Below are 18,262 nucleotides of genomic sequence, written 5' to 3' on the forward strand. Positions count from 1 at the left end.
TTTTAAATGAGTTTTTAAGTTTTCCCCTTTCCTAGCATAATTTTCTATACATTAAGAAAATGTATTTTACAGGTAGAGCAATTGTGGATAATGACAACTGTTACAGAATTGAAGCTTTCTTAAATCTAATATTAATTTGGAATGTACTAGTATACGAAGATTTTATTTTCATGTAAATAGAAAATATAAATATGACAGCCACTAAAGATTAACAGAGTATAATATTCATTACCACAAATATATCATAAAGTAGTTATTAGTTCTATTTTCCTGGTCAACTGACATAACAGTAAACATTAATATCGTAACAGTAGGTGTTGAATTCAGAAACAGAGGAAATTCTGGTTGATCAGATGAGAGCCTTAAATCTTTTCAATAATAAAAAAAAAATGAATACATAATTAATGGTTTAAGACTAATTTTAAAAATTTCATTTGCAATTGAGCTGCAGCATTTTAAAATCATATTTTAAAATGTGGATGATTGTTAGGCCTATATATTCAAAGACTTACGATGTCTGCAGTCTCCACACCCAGAAATTAAAGAAAAAACCTTTGCCTCTGCTTTTTTCATGTACATCTTTATATTAATTTATAGCACATCACTGCCCTAAGAAACTATTTATTGCATTGATAATTTCGCTAAAATAACCAAGAATAACTTTCATCCATGCTGTCAATCTGCATTTAGAAATCTTTAAAACGCTTTGATAAGTGGTGTTTTCTATTGAATTGTTACAAGCGTTTTTTAAACTCTGATTTGTAACAACTCTATTGTTTAAACCAATTACGGTTGGTAATCTAGATTTGGAATAAAAAGTGTTAGAGTCGGCGCATAAAAAATAGGGTCGGTCGATCGGGAAACCGGAAACACATGTATTTTTTTTGGCCTTATACAAATTTTGAGTCTGAAATTCAATTCATTTATTTTGTTACTTTCCAATACAATTAAGGTTTAGAATTAATTTTAGAAAAGAGAAATCCTAAATAGTGATAAAAACTTAATTTAGATATTTGTTTAAGCATATATCATTTTATTGTTTTGATTTTTTTTTTTGGCTCTATGTACGGAACACAGTTTTCCATGTAGTAGATACTGTATAAGAAAAAATATTCTTTTTATTACATATATATAGCTTATTCTAACCTCTGTGAATGATTTACTTCTCAATATTGTCAATAAATAAAATAAATGTTTAGTAAATATTTCATTTTTATTATTCTCTAAAGCCAAAACAATTAATTTTCTGCATTTTTTTTGTTTGATTTTACAGAAACTTTTTTTACCCTACGAAATTTATATAGATTATGAAAATTTCTTTTAAGTGATAAATGTTCTTAAGCATATTTTTACATCTATAAATAAATTAATAATTAAAATAAATTCATTTTAACTCACCGAAACGAAGTCGGGGGGAGCTTCTGCTATACCCCAGGCGTCGGCGTTAGGACCTGGTTAAGGTTTTTGTTGCAAGTCCTGTATATGTATTTTGTTGCAAGTCCTGTATATGTTATTACCGGTACTTGTCCTATCTTCACCTAACTTGCATTGATAATGCATCTGGACATACTTATGGACTTGAGAGATTTAGATGCTGAATTTGGGCTAAGAATTTCAGATTTTGGAGGGTTAAGGTTTTTGGAGCAAGATTTTCATGCAGGTGCCCTTTAACAGCCATTTCTAAGTTACTACTGGTCCTTTATGTAACTTCACCAAACTTGCATGGATTTTGCGTCATATGATACTGATGCACATGACAGGCTTGAATGCTGAATCTGAGCCATAGGTTTTGGATGCTGGATGAGGATAAGGTTTTTGGAGCTGGTGCCCTCTGTTGATTATATCATAGTTATTACTGGCCCTAACTTCACATAACTTGCATGGATGGTGTGCCTTATGATACTGATGCAGGCTTGAACGATGGATTTCAGACATAGGTTTCAGATACTGAACGAGGTTAAGGTTTTTAGAGCTGGTTAAAGTTTTTGGAGCAGGTGCCCTCTGATAATTATTATATCTTAGTTATTACTGGTCCTAACTTGCATTGATGGTAAGTCTTTATTATGCTTGAATCTAAGCTATTATAGGTTTCAGATGCTAGAGAAGGTTTAGTTTTCCGGAACAGAACACATGTTTAATAGATAATCTTACTATTTATACCCCCCGCAAACGAAGTTTAGGGGGGTGTATTGGTTTCACCCTGTCCGTCCATCCTTCTGTCCGTCTGTCTGTAGACACAACTTTGCCCCCCCCCCCCACCCCATAGAAATTTTTTACTACTGTTCGTCTGAAAATTTATGTTGATCACCATCTGAAGATGTGCACCTGCAATTTTTTTTTAAGATCAGACAAGATTCAATGATTTTATGACAGCTTTCATTTTCCTTATTCTATATACTCTGGACATATAAATCAAAAATCAAAGTTTAAGAAAGAGCTTTAAAAATAAGATGAAAGATAGTTAAAATCATATTGGAATCAAAGGTGTAAAAGGTTATCACCACAGTGACGTCATAATGTAGAGATGACGTCATGAAGATTGCATAATTTTGATAAATTGATGTTTTGTAGCAAAATATGGGTGTTTTCCGATGGTTTTTCGACTGGGAAACATCGAGCGCAGGCATGCTCAAGTACCATTTTTTAATATAATGTGTATAACTATCTGACAAAACACATGTTAATATCGCACTTGAGCAGACCTGCGCTCTATACTTCCGAATGCAAAATATGCAGCAAAAATGAGAATATTTTCATTTTTTGCAAATTTGCGGGGGTTAGGTCATTTAAGTGACGTCATAGATAAACAGCGAATGAGCAATGATGACTAAAATCAAGATTAAAGTTATAGCTCCTCTTTACAATGATTTGTGAAGATTTTATTTTTATACGATACTATTTAAAAATTGGTTGAAATCGGGGGCAGATATTTGACCATACCACACATAGTCCTTTCAATTGAGAGTCATTTGTAGAGTTATAAGCAAGATACAGGGCTCACAATTCTTTGTCATGTAAACAAGGCTTGTGCCCTGTTTTTGTTTAATACATAGGTTCCATATACCAGTAAAAAATCTTTTCCCAGCTTATTTGTCTATCTTTTAATTTATTTAAAGCATAGATATACAATTCCTAACGTTTAACACATTCGTTTTAATTAGGTTTAAAACTGAAATTTTTACTTCAACGTTCAAAATGTAAACAAACGCTTTGTTTCCATAGCGAAGAATTTCAAGCTCTGTAACTCGCCTATAACTCAACAAATGAGACTCAAATTTCAGTTGTCTATTAAAAATGCCTTGTTTGCATTTTTTGTAATTATAAATTGTAAATATTAAAATCGTAAAATAATTTTTGACCAAAATCATGACCATGTCTCTTCAATAGATGTGTTTGTTGTAAAATTATATAACTGTTACATGATTTTAATGATACAGTATTGTATGATAAGATACACTATTGTACTATATGATACAATATTATATCATAATTTTATTAAAAAAAATATTATATAATACAATGTGATATTGTATCAAAATGTTTATATATTATGATATGATACTGTACCATATGCTTTAAATATATATATTAATATTATTTCATATGATATGGTATTGTATATTATTAGATCACCTGAGCTGAAAGCTCAAGTGAGCTTTTCTAATAAAAATCTGTCGTCGTTGTTGTTGGCTTTGACGGCGTTGTCGTTGTTGTAAACTATTCACATTTTCATCTTCCCCAGAACCACTGAGCAGATTTCAACCAAACTTGGCACAAAGCATCACTGGGTGAAGGAGATTCAAGTTTCTTCAAATTAAAGGCCACGCCCTCTTTAAAGGGGAGATAATTTAGAATTATTAAAAATTTGTTCATATTTTTCAAAAATCTTCTTCTCAAAAACCGTCAGGCCAGAAAAGCTGTAACTTGTGTGAAGGCATCTTCATGTAGTGTAGATTCAAGGTTGTTAAAATCATGGTCCCCAGATAGGGTGGGGCCACAATGGGGAAATGGATTTTTACATAGGAATATATAGAGAAAATCTTTAAAAGTCTTTTAAAAGACATTTTTAAGGCCATATGTTCTACAAAGGATGATTTTATTGTAAACCTCCATTTTCAATATGAAATTTGTTTTTTGATAGTTAATAAAGAAGTGTACCTGTGGTCTATATACAATTTTTCATTTTATGTCTTTTGTTTTAAAATTAATCTAAATGCTTTATTTAATAGATGGTTACAGGAGATTTGATAAATTTAATGTTAACAAAATAAGTATATTCATGATTTGAAATTAGTAAAATATGATGGTACCATATGTTCATATATTTTCGAGTTGCAGGTAATGCACACCATGTGTTCTGTTTCCTGCAACCACGCAGATTTCACATTATTGTGCATAGATTTGACATGGCTTTCCTCATTCAATCTCACTACAAATAAATCCCAAAAATTCTGACTATAAACTTTTCTGTAAACAAATATTGAAAACATGTTGATGCCCGCATCATAAGCTGCCATCTTTGTTTATTGAACTAGTGTATCTCCCTCATACACAGGTATATCACATGATATTTTTATTTAATAGAATGAATGAACAATCAACGATATACATATGACCAGGTTTAAACAATTCAATGTTTTATTATTACAAACAACAGGTGATATAGTATTGCCACACTGTTGAACTTCTCAATTTTAAAGCTATTTTTCATAGAATACGGATTCTATTACATGAATAAGACCCAAGCGGAAATCCGGAAAATGGGAACCGAAACCAAACTATTGTTTTGCAGTTTTCGTTTTTTTCACTGACCTGTGATGGGCTGTCATGCTTTTAGAGATTTATACAATTATTTTACATGTACATATATTTATTTTTGGCACTGAACCTATGAATGTACCCAATGGCATACATAACCCATAAACATATATATATAGGCTAATTTGAGAGATGTTTTGTTTGATATACAGGTGATGAGGGAGCTTCTTACTGTATGGGCAGACAGTAGTGCCGTAAGACACACCTCAGTAGAACAACACCTCTACATCACCAAGGCTTTGTTAATAGGTCTGGGATTTCTCAAAGAATCGGACAAAGCTGGAATCAGAGATGGTAAGAGAGGATGGCAGGCCAAAATAATTTTGTCTATACAACAGTGATGTTCTTGACAATTTGAATATGAGTTATAGTTAAAAAATGATTGTCAAAATCAGTGAGTTAGAGTTAAATAAAAAGGATTAATCAAAATTAGTTGAAAAAATACATTAAAAGCAAATGAGACATTTCCCCCGATAAAGGCATTTTTACCGATATGACATTGGGTGCATTGGGGTCAAGTTAGAGGATGTTTACTCCACCTAGGCACCTGATCCTACCTCTATCTTTTTAGAGGCTTGAATTTGTACTTCGTTTTAAGGACTTTTGAGATGGTTAACAGTTTGTTAGTCATGTTTCATTTTAGTAGGGACCATTTCAAAGGTTATTTATATAACATCTCTTTTTTAATCTGAATATAATAGGTAAAAGACTTTTTTGAGAGAAATACATTTTTAAAAATTCTGCAAAAGCCAATAATTTTCTATCCATATTAAAATACAGTAAAACTCTGTTATAGCGAAGTCTGAGGGACCAATGGATTTAGTTCGTTATATCCGTAATTCATTATATCCGTATATTGAATTTGTAATAATAACTATAGCGAATTCACTATATACATGTTTTCTTTCACCAGACTATTATATAATAATTTTTGCTAATTGAGGCTGAAAATAATAACACATTACTTGATACCTTTGATAATCTGATTGTAAATAAAATTAACGAAATCGCTTAGAAATGTATTTTATGAATTAGAAGTTTAGCAATATTGAAAATATTCGGACAAGTATGATGACAATAGGTGAAAAAAAGAAATCCGGACCGATAGAATTGGACGTCAAAATGCTGAGTGACACAATTTGGTTAGACGGACGTTAGACAACAAGTAATGCAGGGCATGTTTGGAGTCAGCAGATCGTTTTTACATAGACAAAAATTAAGAAAACAAAACTAGAAATGTATATTGAATGTACACTCATAGTAAATGTTCTAAGGAAATATAATTTTTCCAAGACATTTTCGGAAATCAAACGTAAATGTTATCAAAAACGATGTGGAGGGTTTAGCAACAATGAAAATTTTTGACATCGCACATTGCGCTGCCTGGCAAAACTTGTCATTACTAATTACTAATTTTCTCAATAAATAAATAAAGCAAATATTTGAAATTTTAGCATTGTTTGCCAAAAGGTCATGGAACAAAACGTACAAGTCTAGTGATATTGCAGTGAACAGATTTTAAGTCATGTGTTCTGTCTATGCTATTTTGGGACAACCCTCATACATCATTTCAAGGTTATTGTACATCATTTCAAGGCTGATGTATGTAATTATACAACTATTATAGTGTGATACACATTGCCAACAATAAGATATTTCAAAACATTAGCCCACTAGGGACAGGTTTAACTCTATTTTCAATATTAAATGCAGAAAAAAAATAATTCGTTCACAAGGGAGAGGGCTAAAATACCGGTAGGTTGTGCCTGCTGCCCAATCCCATTCAATCTATTATATTGTTATTATATTGTTTAAATTCAATTAATTTGTCTACTGGTAGAAACACTGTTAACTAGTTTATGTAGATTGTATTAAATTCATTGAGTTTTGGGTTTTTTTTATAAAAAACACTTATTACAGAATTTTTGACATCATTATTATAAAGTTTGTATTGGTGAAATACTGTGAAATTAAATGTTCACTGAAGTGCAATTTCTTTTACCATTTTGTATTGATAGGGTCATTGGCCACCAATTTACATACCCTTGAAACTGTGATTTTCACTTTATCCAAATTGATACTCTTGAATATTAAAGAAACCACAGTATTGCATCATAAGTAATTTTTCAATTCAGATTTGATGATTGTTAAGTGTTAAGCATTCAATGTAACAATGACTCCTTTAGGTTAAAATATATATGAGTAAAGCGAATTAGATCAAATGTCATCCCTATAGTGAGTGATGAATATTATGATCATGTTTATTGGTTGATAATGTATATATACATATATGTATGGGGACTTCTTATATGTCAGAGACCCAGTTATTGCAAATCTAGCATGAAAGTCAAGCTACGGCCGATGAAGCATTGCGTTGAGTGATTACACTTTCTAATCAGTGTGTATTTCAATTGTGTTTTGCAACAAAGATTCTGATTGGTGTATTTATATAGACCTGCCCAAATATCAAATGTATGTTGAACACATGATGGTACAGTACCCACAACATTATTTTTTACAATCCTATCCTATTATATCGTGTATCAGTCCTTACATATCGTGCTAGTGTACTGTTCTATTGTGCGTTAATCCTTGCCTATCATTGGTTAATCCTAACAGGTTTATAATTTAATTTTAACAGTTTATCCTTGATCGTTTTGAGAACTCTTAAGTTAGTCAATTATTGCAGTGGTTAGTTTTTGCAGATCTGATACAGAGTTTTGAAACGACAAAGCTGGCATTTGGCGCATAAATTATCAATATCACAAAAAGGTAAGAGTGGGCAGGTACTAAAATTGCCATTGAAAATGCTTGTTTCATAATCACCAGGGCAGCACCTGGCGATTCAAATTGTTAACTTTTTGCACCAAATTGTGTCATCACTCAAAGCATTAGTCCATCGGTCGCAGCTGTACACCCATGCTAGGTTTGCAATAAATCAATATATTGCAACAAGTAGACAAGTAGTGAATATCAAACAGTAGGAGAGAAAGGTGACTATTTTAAACAAGTTTGTGTTTTGAAGACTGTTTTAACTCTTCAGATTTCCTGCAGCTTTTGATGCCTGGAATACAGTGCCATATAGGGAGTTCTGATCAAAAAGTTCGTATTATAGGCATGGTATTAGCTGAAATGATGTCTGCTATTTTAGATCCTAAAGGCCAACAGTTGAAATTTGAGGTACCTTTTACTGTCTCTTATTTATCATTTTTCTAATCATTTTTTTAAATTGAAAATTAATGTTAAAATCGAAAATATGTTCAACACTTTAAAAAAACTCAAAGGGCAATTTTTGGGGGGGAAAACTCTTGTCAATGATAGTGATACTTTTTAGCTCACTGAGACGAAGTTGGGGGGAGCTTAATAGTGCTGAAACGAATACCATACATCAGTATTCGAATATTCATGAGTGCTATTCGATTCGTATTTGAATCACCGTAGATGTCATAGACAAGGTATTCAGCATATTTGGTACCAAGCGCAGCGAGAACCGGGCTAAGCCCGCCTCGCGAAGCGAGGGTTAATGGTAACACAATACATATAAGAAAATCGGTGAAAAATGAAAGTTGAACCAGGGGTACTAAGGCCAAAATAAATTTCTTCCGGCCCTGGGCGCCTCCATATTGGCAGCCATTTTGTTTTTAAAATGTTAGCTCGATCATTGATTGACTGGTACTTATCGATGTTTATTGCCCCTAAACTTGATTAAAATTTTCCAGTGTTTCAAAAGAAGGTAATTTGAATTAATAAAAATAAAGAGGACACCATGCTGCATGCAGATAAGTTTCAATAGTGCTTCAATCAAGAAACACGACTAGTTCTATGTATTTTGTCTTATCAAATTATCAGATGGAAAATAAAAACATTAACTTCAAGGAACTGATCTTTTAGATACTGAATAAAGTATTCAGTTTTACTACTGCGGCATTTATATGAATCAAATTGATAAACAATGAAAGAAGAAATAAACATAAATTCGGAATAATGTAACTCTCTTCGGCCATTTTCAAAGACAAAACGTGTACCTTTTACGTCTGAAACATGACGTCATAATCAAGACTGAGCAGGTGATGGTTTATTAGTTAAACTTTGGCTAATGATTTGAGTAGATAGCCAGATGGATCCTACTGTGTGGGTTCCATCAAACTGCACTGTGTTAAATCTGCACTTGGTCCAACGGTCACACTGTTTACATATTAGTTTGTATTACTAAGTGGGTGTATGTGTAGACTGCTTAAACACGTCAGTTCAAAGTTGACTCTTAATGCATGAGTATCCATTGAATTAGGTGTGCATTTATCTTTTAGGCAAATAATAATATACTTCATTTAAAAAAAAAAAATTTCCATCAACTACAATCAAAAGATTTATTACTTGTTTAATAATATACTGCAGTCCTGACTACTGTATGAGACCGATACATAACTTTGTAAGTCATTCCAAATATTTCCGCCATGTTTGAAATAGTATATTAAAAAGAAAACCAATAACGCTCATAATTCCGGAAATGTTCTGTTTATTTAAAAAAAACAAATTATATAAAAAAAATTATATTAAAAAAAAAACTTTCGATGTACCTTTCGATATTCACTCTCCGTAGCTCACACTTGTTCAAACATTTAAGCAAACTATTTCTTCATCATCTGATACATGTATGAATTGAAAATCCAAAATGTTTGCCTCCGTTCGATGTAAACCCTGCTTTTACTTTCAATGTAAACAAGTATGGCGGATAAGTAATAGACTATATCAAGCATGGCAGTCATAGATGACTTTGTCTTTACTTTCGTCCAGAGTAAAATGTGTCATAACGAAATAACACGATGCTGCATAGTTTACAGTGCTTAACATGGGTGTTAAACATGTGATCAAATATTCGAATGATAAATATATATAAATTTAAATATTAGAAATTTACTAATCATTCGCGAATATTCGAACATTTGTTTCAGCACTAGAGCTTATGCTAATACTGTGAAATCATTAGATTTCGTGGTGGTTCAATTTTCGTGGAGTTCGTGGGTACCTCTCATCCACGATTTAACATCCTACACGAATTAATAAATAAGGGTAATAAAATCATATTTCCTTTGTAGGTTTTAGAGAATACACGAAATTACGTCCCCACGAACCTGTAGAATTTAAGCAATCCACGAAAATTGGCCCCCACGAAATTTAATGATTCCACAGTACCCTCGGCGTTGGCATCCAGACCTGGTTTTTGGTGCAGGTCCTGTATCTATGTTATTACTTGTCCTATCTTCATCAAACTTGTATGGGTGATGCATCTTGACCTAATTGTGGACTTGAAAGACTTGGATGCTGAATCTGGGCCATGAATTTCAGAAGCTGAATAAGGTTAAGGTTTTGGAGCAGGTTAAAGTTTTTGGATCAGCTGCCTTTTGATAGTCAATTCTAAATTACTACTGGTCCTAACTTCACCAAACTTTCATGGATGGTGTGTCTTATGATACTGATGCACCTGACAGGCTTGAGTGCTGAATCTTAGCAACAGGTTTCAGATGCTGAATGAGGGTAAGGTTTTGGAGCTGGTTAAATTTTTTCGAGCAGGTGCTCTCTTATGACTATATCTTAGTAACAGGGATTAAATTCTTCATGCAATGTACTACTAATATCGCCTCTTTATTTGCCTCAGACTTTCATCGAAACACGCTACCGACCTCGGAAAATCAAGTATGTTGAATTTACATTGAGATCGAGAGTCGCCATTTTTACATGTAAACAAAGTGGACCACATGAATTTACGGGACTGGTGATGGTGTTTAAAAGACTGTCCGAGGCAAGTGAACAGACGATATCAGTAGTAAATTGCATGAAGAATTTAATGGTACTAATTGTTTTCACAGAATTTGCGTATAAATAAGGTAAATCAGTCCAAAACTAGCACACGTTTTTCTGCGCAATAAATATACAATTTTTTCAATGGGTGGCCCTGTAGCTCTCCGGTCTGTCAATCAAATGAGCTTTTCTGATCACCCATTGTCCGTCTGTCCGTGTATTTGTCTGTCTCTCGATTTGTCTGTAAACTTTTTATATTTTGAACTTCCTCTCTAAAACGACTTGACCAATTTCATCCAAAAGACTGTGTTGGGTATTATGCATTTTCGCCCCCAAAATTAAAGTTTATAAAGAGTTTTAAAAATAAGGTGGAAGATATTTGAAATCAAATTGAAAATAAGTGTGTAAAAGGTTATCACTACAATGATGTCATAATGTAGAACTGACTTCATGAAGATAACATCATTTTGTTAAATTTATGTTTTCTGGCAGAATATTGGTGTTTTCCGATGTTTTTTTGACTGGGAAACATCGAGCGCAGGCTTGCTCAGGTGCCATTTTTTAGTATGATGTGTATAATTATATGAATAAAAACATATGTTAAATTCGTATTTGAGCAGACCTGCACTATATACTTCCAAAAGCAAAATATAAAGAAAAAGGACAATATTTTCATTTGTTTGCAAATTTGCGGATAGGGTCATTTATGTGTCGTCATAGATAAACAGCAAATAAGCAATGGTGACTAAAATCAAGATTAAAGTGACAAGCATCTTCCGTTCTATGATTTATAAAGATTTGATTTTTATACGATAGTATTTAAAAGTTGGTTAAAATTGGGGGCAGATATTTGACCATACCAAATATAGTCCTTTGGCACCAACTTAAAGACCTGGTTTGATCTAGTTGAATATCCACATGGATTGCAATTAAGCATATAAGGAGGCAGGCCACACCTCCGCACTGATAACACTGCAAAGAGAAGTTATTTATAGATAGCTGCATACCACAAGCATGAAGTGGCATTAAACAAAAAACACTCTGTTATCTTACACACATTTAAAATATCATAAGATACATGCACACAGATTTAATTAGGGCCCCGCAAGGATTTGCGGGTGCCCTATAGTAATCACTCTGTCCATCCGTCCTTCTGTCTCTCCGTCTGTCACTCTTCCGTCCACAAATTTTCTGTTTTTTTCTAATAACTTTTTTTCTGGTTGCCCAATCAAGTTCAAATTTGGTATGGTAGTTCAGTAGGCAGAAATACATATTTTGATGCTAAGTTTGGTTCTCTATGTCTTCTGGTTTGGAGCTGGGGTGGTGGGGTAGATTCCTTAACTATGCATAAGAATGAATGGGCAAAGAGAGATAACTGCTGAGAATGTTACCATTGTATACTTGGAAGGCTGGGCAATATTTGTCCTTTGGGATTAATTAACCTTCCACAGGAAGAAAATCCTAAGCTTTATCTTCATCTGTCACATTGAGATTAATTACTGCACTGCCTGTGTCTGCAAATGAACTTTGTTTTGAAGTTAAGGTCAATTTTGAATGATGTGTAGTTTTGTGTACATTCTTTGAAATATGGATTTAAAATATAATATTCATACTTTATTTTGATTAAAATACCGTACACAATGATTTATGATAATTTTATTGAATTCTAAAATCAAGATATAAGATATCCTTTTTCACTATTTTATTTTTTAATTATTTATTTTATTTTTTTTCTGCCTTAATGCTGTTAATTTGAACAGGTAATCAGATAATAACCCCATTCTGTCATTTCTGAAGAAAAAAAAATCTTATTGTAAATTTAGAAGAAAAGGATGAGAGAGCAGAACATTTAATCCCCTGGGATTAATTATCTTGCCTGCTGCAGAAAATTTAGAGGCTTATCTCTATGTGATATTAAGATTAATGAACACCTTTGTCTGCAACTGATGTTTGTTTTGAAGTTGAGGTCAACCCTGGGTGGTACAATGTATTTGCATTCACTGAAGGCTTGCATTTAAAAAAAACACTTGTTTAAATCTTTTTTCAATACACATTTAATTTAGTTTTTTTTATAAGACATGAGGTTATCCCTGTTTTATGCAGATACAAGGTTACTATTTAGAGTTTTTGGACATTCAGGAATTATCTTGAAATTTTAAAAATACAGTTGTTACTTATAATTTTCATATTTTTTTTTTTAAATGTAATCAAATCAATTGTTGTGTATAAAACATGGGATAAATAAAATCTCATATGATTTGTAGTATAGTATGATTTTTATCCAACTTGTGTGTTTTATCCCCTCACTAAGGCTCAAGAAAAAAACACTTTAATTGTTGGATGAAAATCATATCCAACTAGGTACAAATCATGAGATCCTATATATTGCAGTTTTTTACATCTTATGCCTGGCATTTATTTTTCATCATTGTTAATATAAAGAGGATGGAATTCAAAGTTTTTTCACTTCTCTATATTAATTGTCATAGCGGGGCCCTTCCTGACTTGTCAGTTTTCTAGTTTCTTTTACGTTTAGAGAAAACATGTTTCATGAAAAGATTCCAAATGTTGTTTCTAAATTGAAATTTTTGTTTTGAATAATTCTTTTTTATGGCCCCCCCCCCGTCTTCGAAGAAGGGAGGGCATATTGCTTTGCTGCTGTCTGTCGGTCTGTCTGTCTGTCTGTTGGTCTGTCAGTCAGTCCACCAACAGTTTCTGTTCATCTTCTTCGCAGAGGATGCACATATTGAAATGGAATTTAGTATGCATGTTTATCATAATATTATCTATGTCAAGTTCAATTTTAGGTACGATCGAGCAGTTTTCGACAGAGTTATGTCCTTTGGACGTAGAAAAATTCCAATTATTTGCAATTTCTTTTCATTTTCTTTGCAGAGGATGCACATATTGAAATGAAATTTGGTATACAGATTTATCATATGTGGATTATGGTTTTTGACTCTAAGGTGGGGGCCAAATGGATGTATAGTGTTAATACATATATTGTTTAAAAATTATCTTCTTCTCTCCCACAAACCTGTAAGATAAACTGAATTCATAATTTTTTTGACCAGGAAGCCCTCTAACAAAACTATAAATTCATGTCCCCCTGAGGTAGGGGTTCTGACTCTAGGGTGGGGCCAAAAAAATCCTATAGTGTTAATGTATTTAATGTTTAAACAAGGGCATCGCTAAGCGGAGCATCCCCTCGGGACATGAATTATGGCGTGGGGTATGCATTATTTAGGAATATACAGTTATGTAAATTGTAATTGAGGAGACCAAATTGTACTAACCCTCCATTACTACAAAAAGGTTTCTTTACCTGTACTTGATCTAAATCCAAATAATATCAAGTTGTTGATTTGAACTGCATACTTTCATTTTAGTTTCACGGTAGTGAAGCAGAAGTAGTTATTGCCTAACATGTTAACCTCCAGTGATGAAAAATAGGTAGATTTTGAACTGAAAAGCGGTAGCATCGCGTGCGGTCTTTATTGCGTATATTTCACAGCATGGTTTTTGATGTACTACAAATGTGGTAAGGGTTTCTGATTAGTAATTAACGATATCAACACATGCGATAAAAATGTTTGTACTATAATATCTAGGTCAAGTTCAATATTGGGTACAATCGAGCAATTTTCGACAGAGTTATGGCCCTTCAACGTAGAAAAATTCTAGTTTTTTGCAGTTTCCGCTCATTTTCTTCGCAGAAGATGAACATATTAAAATGAAATTTGGTATACAGGTTAATCATGATAATATCTATAGCAAGTTCGATATTGGGTACAATCGAGCAATTTTCGACAGAGTTATGGCCCTTGGACTTAGAAAAATTCTAGTTTTTTGCAGTTTCCGCTCATTTTCTTCGCAGAGGATGAACATATGGAAATGAAATTTGGTATACAGGTTTATCATGATAATATCTAGGTCGAGTTCGATATTGGGTACGATCGAGCAGTTTTCGACAGAGTTATGTCTCTTGGACATAGAAAAATTCCAGTTATTTGCAGTTTCTGCTCATTTTCTTCGCAGAGGGTGCACATATGGATATGAAATTTGAAATACAGATTTATCTAAATAATATCTAGATCAAGTGTGATTTTGGGTATGATAGAGAGCAATTTTCGACAGAGTTATGGCCCTTGAACTTAGAAAAATACCAGTTATTTGCAGTTTACGTTCATTTTCTTTGTGGATGTTTCCAAGGGAGGGGGGCTTAAGTGTTTCACAAACATCTCTTGTCATATGATACAATGATAAAGATGGTCTCATAAATGTGATGCCTCATAAAGGTGATGCGTCGTCTCTGTGAACTTTGTAATCTGTGATTACCTATGTTCATCAAAAGAATTAGTGTACATATACATTTTTTGTTGATATAAAAGCACTCTTTTTTAGTAGTTTTAATTTGCTTTCAGTTTCCAAGGGATGATGAAGTGAATTATCTCGTTTCACTTACGTTACCACCAGAAGATCCAGGATTGCAGAACTTGGTGATGTGAGTCAGATTAAGAATATTTACATAGTCATTATTTGTTCTTCCTTGGGGAATAGATGTAATTCTAAAGAATTTATGGCATAATTTTTTTTTTAGCTTTTAGCTCACCTGAGTTGAAAGCTCAAGTGAGCTTTTCTGATCACATTTTGTCTGTCATCTGTCTGTCCATAGACTTTTCACATTTTCAACATCTTTAAAAAATTTACTAGGCAAAATTCAACCAAACTTGGCACAAAGTACCAATGCTCAAGGGGATTCAAAGTCGTGAAAATTAGGACCATACACTTTTTCAAGGGGAGAAAGTTAGGACTTATTGAAAAAAAATCAAGAAGTTTTCAAAAATCTTCCTCTCAAGATCCATTCTGTCAGGATAGCTGAAACTTGTGTGGAAGCATTCTCAGGTAGTATAGATTCAAAGTTGTGAAAATCGTGACCCCTGGGGGTAGGGTGGGGCCACAATGTGGGGTCAAATTTTTATTTAGGAATATATAGAGTAAATCTTAAAAATCTTCTTCTCAAAAACTAATCAGCCAGGAAAGCTAAAACTTGTGTGGAAGCATTCTCAGGTAGTGTTAATTCAAAGCTGTAAAAATCATGATCACTGGGGGTAGGATGTGGCCACAACTGGGAGGGAGGGGGGGGGGGGTCAAAGTTTTATATAGGAATATATATAGTAAATCTCTAGATATCTTCTTCTCAGAAACCGATGAGCCAGCAAAACTGAAACTTGTGTGAAAGCATCCTCAGGTAGTGTAGATTCAAAGTATTCAAGGGTAGGTTGGGGCCACAAATGGGGGGGGGGGTCGAAGTTTTACAAAGGAATATATAGAGTAAATCTTTCCTTTTTTAAAGTAAAGAAAGGTTGAATATATAAATCATTTTATGATATATTCGCTCTCTCACTTCTCACATTTTCATCCCATATTGTAATATAAATAAAGAGTAGGGTAGTTGCTTGTGATATTTATGAAACAGAATGTCTAAGCAGTGAAACTACAATCCATGAAAAAAAAACCAAACCAACAAAACAAAAACAAAAAAAACAGAAGAAATACTAAAGTGTTGTGTTATTGTACGCATGTCACATCTATTGCCAGATGATTAGTAAAATATGAAAATATAACATTGAGATGTAATATCCCTCTGCTATTAATTTTACCATATATTAAAAAAAAAAATTCATATTGATTTTCATCAAAGTCATGCAATATCAATAGATTCAAATGAAACAAAGTTGAAGTGATGAAACGCTGCTAGATTTTTCAAAAAGTGATAATGTGTCTAAATATAAATCATGATATGAAGAAAACTGACATAGTGATTAGAAAAAGCAAAATTTTACCATCGCAGCATAAAATTAAAAATATTAACTGTATATGAAAATAATATATAGTTATATAAATTGCCAATACATATAACAGAACATAGTGAAGCACTGCTTTTTAGTTCAGAATAGCACTTTGTTGTTTAGGTTTGTAACAAAAATTGCTTCAATCAGCAAGAGTTATCTTTCTTTATCATAGACTATTGAAGGTTTTACATACATGTTTTACATACAGTACATAATAAATTGCCACAGTTTCTGATTTTTCAGAAAAGGTTTTCTGTTTTTAAATTTGGATAAGATAATAGTAAAAGGATCTATATGTTTTAGAAATGCTACAAATGTAAACCAGAACATCTTATTAAAACACAAAAAGGATATGAATGATATTACAGTAATTTATGTATTCTCAATATTGGGATATATTGTCTTGAATAAAATGTGCCATTGTTTTTTTCCACTTTTGTTGTCCAATATCTGCTCTTTCAGAATAGAAAACCCTTATTCAATTTTAAACATTTGAAATCTTATAAGTTTCAAACTAGTACATAAAATTTAGTTGGTTTTTTTTTAATTAATCCATGGGGGGGGGGGGGGGGGATTTCATGCAGATATTGCCTCATAAAAAATTTGATCAATATGATTCGCTTCTTGCATTTTTTTGGTAAAAGTTTCCTTTACTTTTTCCCCTGGCTAAAAGTTGATGTTCAGTTTGTTCCGTTCAAATTTTCTTTTTTACATTTGAAAATAAATAAATGTCGCCTTCCAACATTTATTAGAGCCCAGCACCGCCTCCCTTGTTGCTACATGCCTTAATAATTGTGAGTTAACAGAAATGAAATGAGATTATTTTCTGCAGAAGTTATCTCTCTTATTAGAGGAATATTCTACCTTAATTTGAAAGTAGAGAAGTGTGAGTTTCTTGCTGACAAAGTGGTCTATATGGGATTCTTGTTAGATTGTAATGGAGTGTACCCAATAGAAGAGAAGATTAAAGCCATTAACAATGCACCCAGACCAACAGGAGTTAAAGAGTTGAAAGCATTTCTGGGATTGTTACATTGTTTAAAACCATCTAAGATGAGTGAAGTATCATCTGCATACTGAGAAATCTTATGTTCATTGCCATTGACAATTATACCTCTAATATCAAAGTTTTGTTTTATGAGAATAGCTAAAATTTCTGCACATATCAAGAATAAGTAAGGAGCTACTGTGTCCCCCTGTCTACATCCTCTTTGGATTTTGAACTGTTCTGACAGGAAGCCACATTGTAAAACAGAAGCCTTAAAGTCTTTGTTGAGAATCATTATCCAATTTATGATATTATTTCCAAATCCAAAGCATTCTAAAGCTTTGTATATAAAGGGCCATAAAACAGAATCAAAGGCTTTTTCAAAGACCTGGTATGTTTTCATTTGCAGTGAACGGCATTAAATCATAAATAATTCTAGTATTTTCTCCAATATATCTTCCTTTAAGAAAGCCTGTTTGTGTATCAGATATAATATAATCTAGTGTAGACTTCATTTGATAACTAATACATGTACATCCTGATATAAGCTTATAAGAGAAACATTCAGAAGAGTGATGGGTCTACAGTTTTTCAAATACTGTCTTGGTTTGTCACCTTTTGGTTAACATGAAATAATTCCCAATCTCTGGGAAATAGGAAGCTCCTTTTTCCATAAAATAAAATTGATTGCATTTAAGATGAAAAGTTTTAGATCCTTCCAAAAGAATTTAAGGAATTCAACCGTTAAACCATCACTATCTAATGATTTGTTATTTTTTATATTTTTTAGAATCTCAAGAAC

General features: G+C 32.7%; 1 protein-coding gene across 3 annotated transcripts in view; it reads left to right on the forward strand.

Annotated features, from left to right (window-relative positions):
- LOC128182889 (telomere length regulation protein TEL2 homolog) overlaps positions 1-18,262 on the forward strand; it is an 85,400-nt gene that overhangs the window by 18,570 nt on the left and 48,568 nt on the right. For all 3 annotated transcript variants that reach the window (XR_008243482.1, XM_052851660.1, XM_052851658.1), the window contains exons 7-9: positions 4,971-5,112; positions 7,862-7,998; positions 15,042-15,121. Coding sequence is in view for 2 of the 3 variants with exons in the window: in XM_052851660.1 (XP_052707620.1) it covers positions 4,971-5,112; positions 7,862-7,998; positions 15,042-15,121 (359 nt within the window). In the remaining variant the exon portion in view is untranslated. The remainder of the gene's footprint in view (positions 1-4,970; positions 5,113-7,861; positions 7,999-15,041; positions 15,122-18,262) is intronic.

This window comes from Crassostrea angulata, chromosome 5 (genome assembly GCF_025612915.1).
Source record: "Crassostrea angulata isolate pt1a10 chromosome 5, ASM2561291v2, whole genome shotgun sequence".
In the NCBI taxonomy this organism is placed as follows: domain Eukaryota; kingdom Metazoa; phylum Mollusca; class Bivalvia; order Ostreida; family Ostreidae; genus Magallana; species Magallana angulata.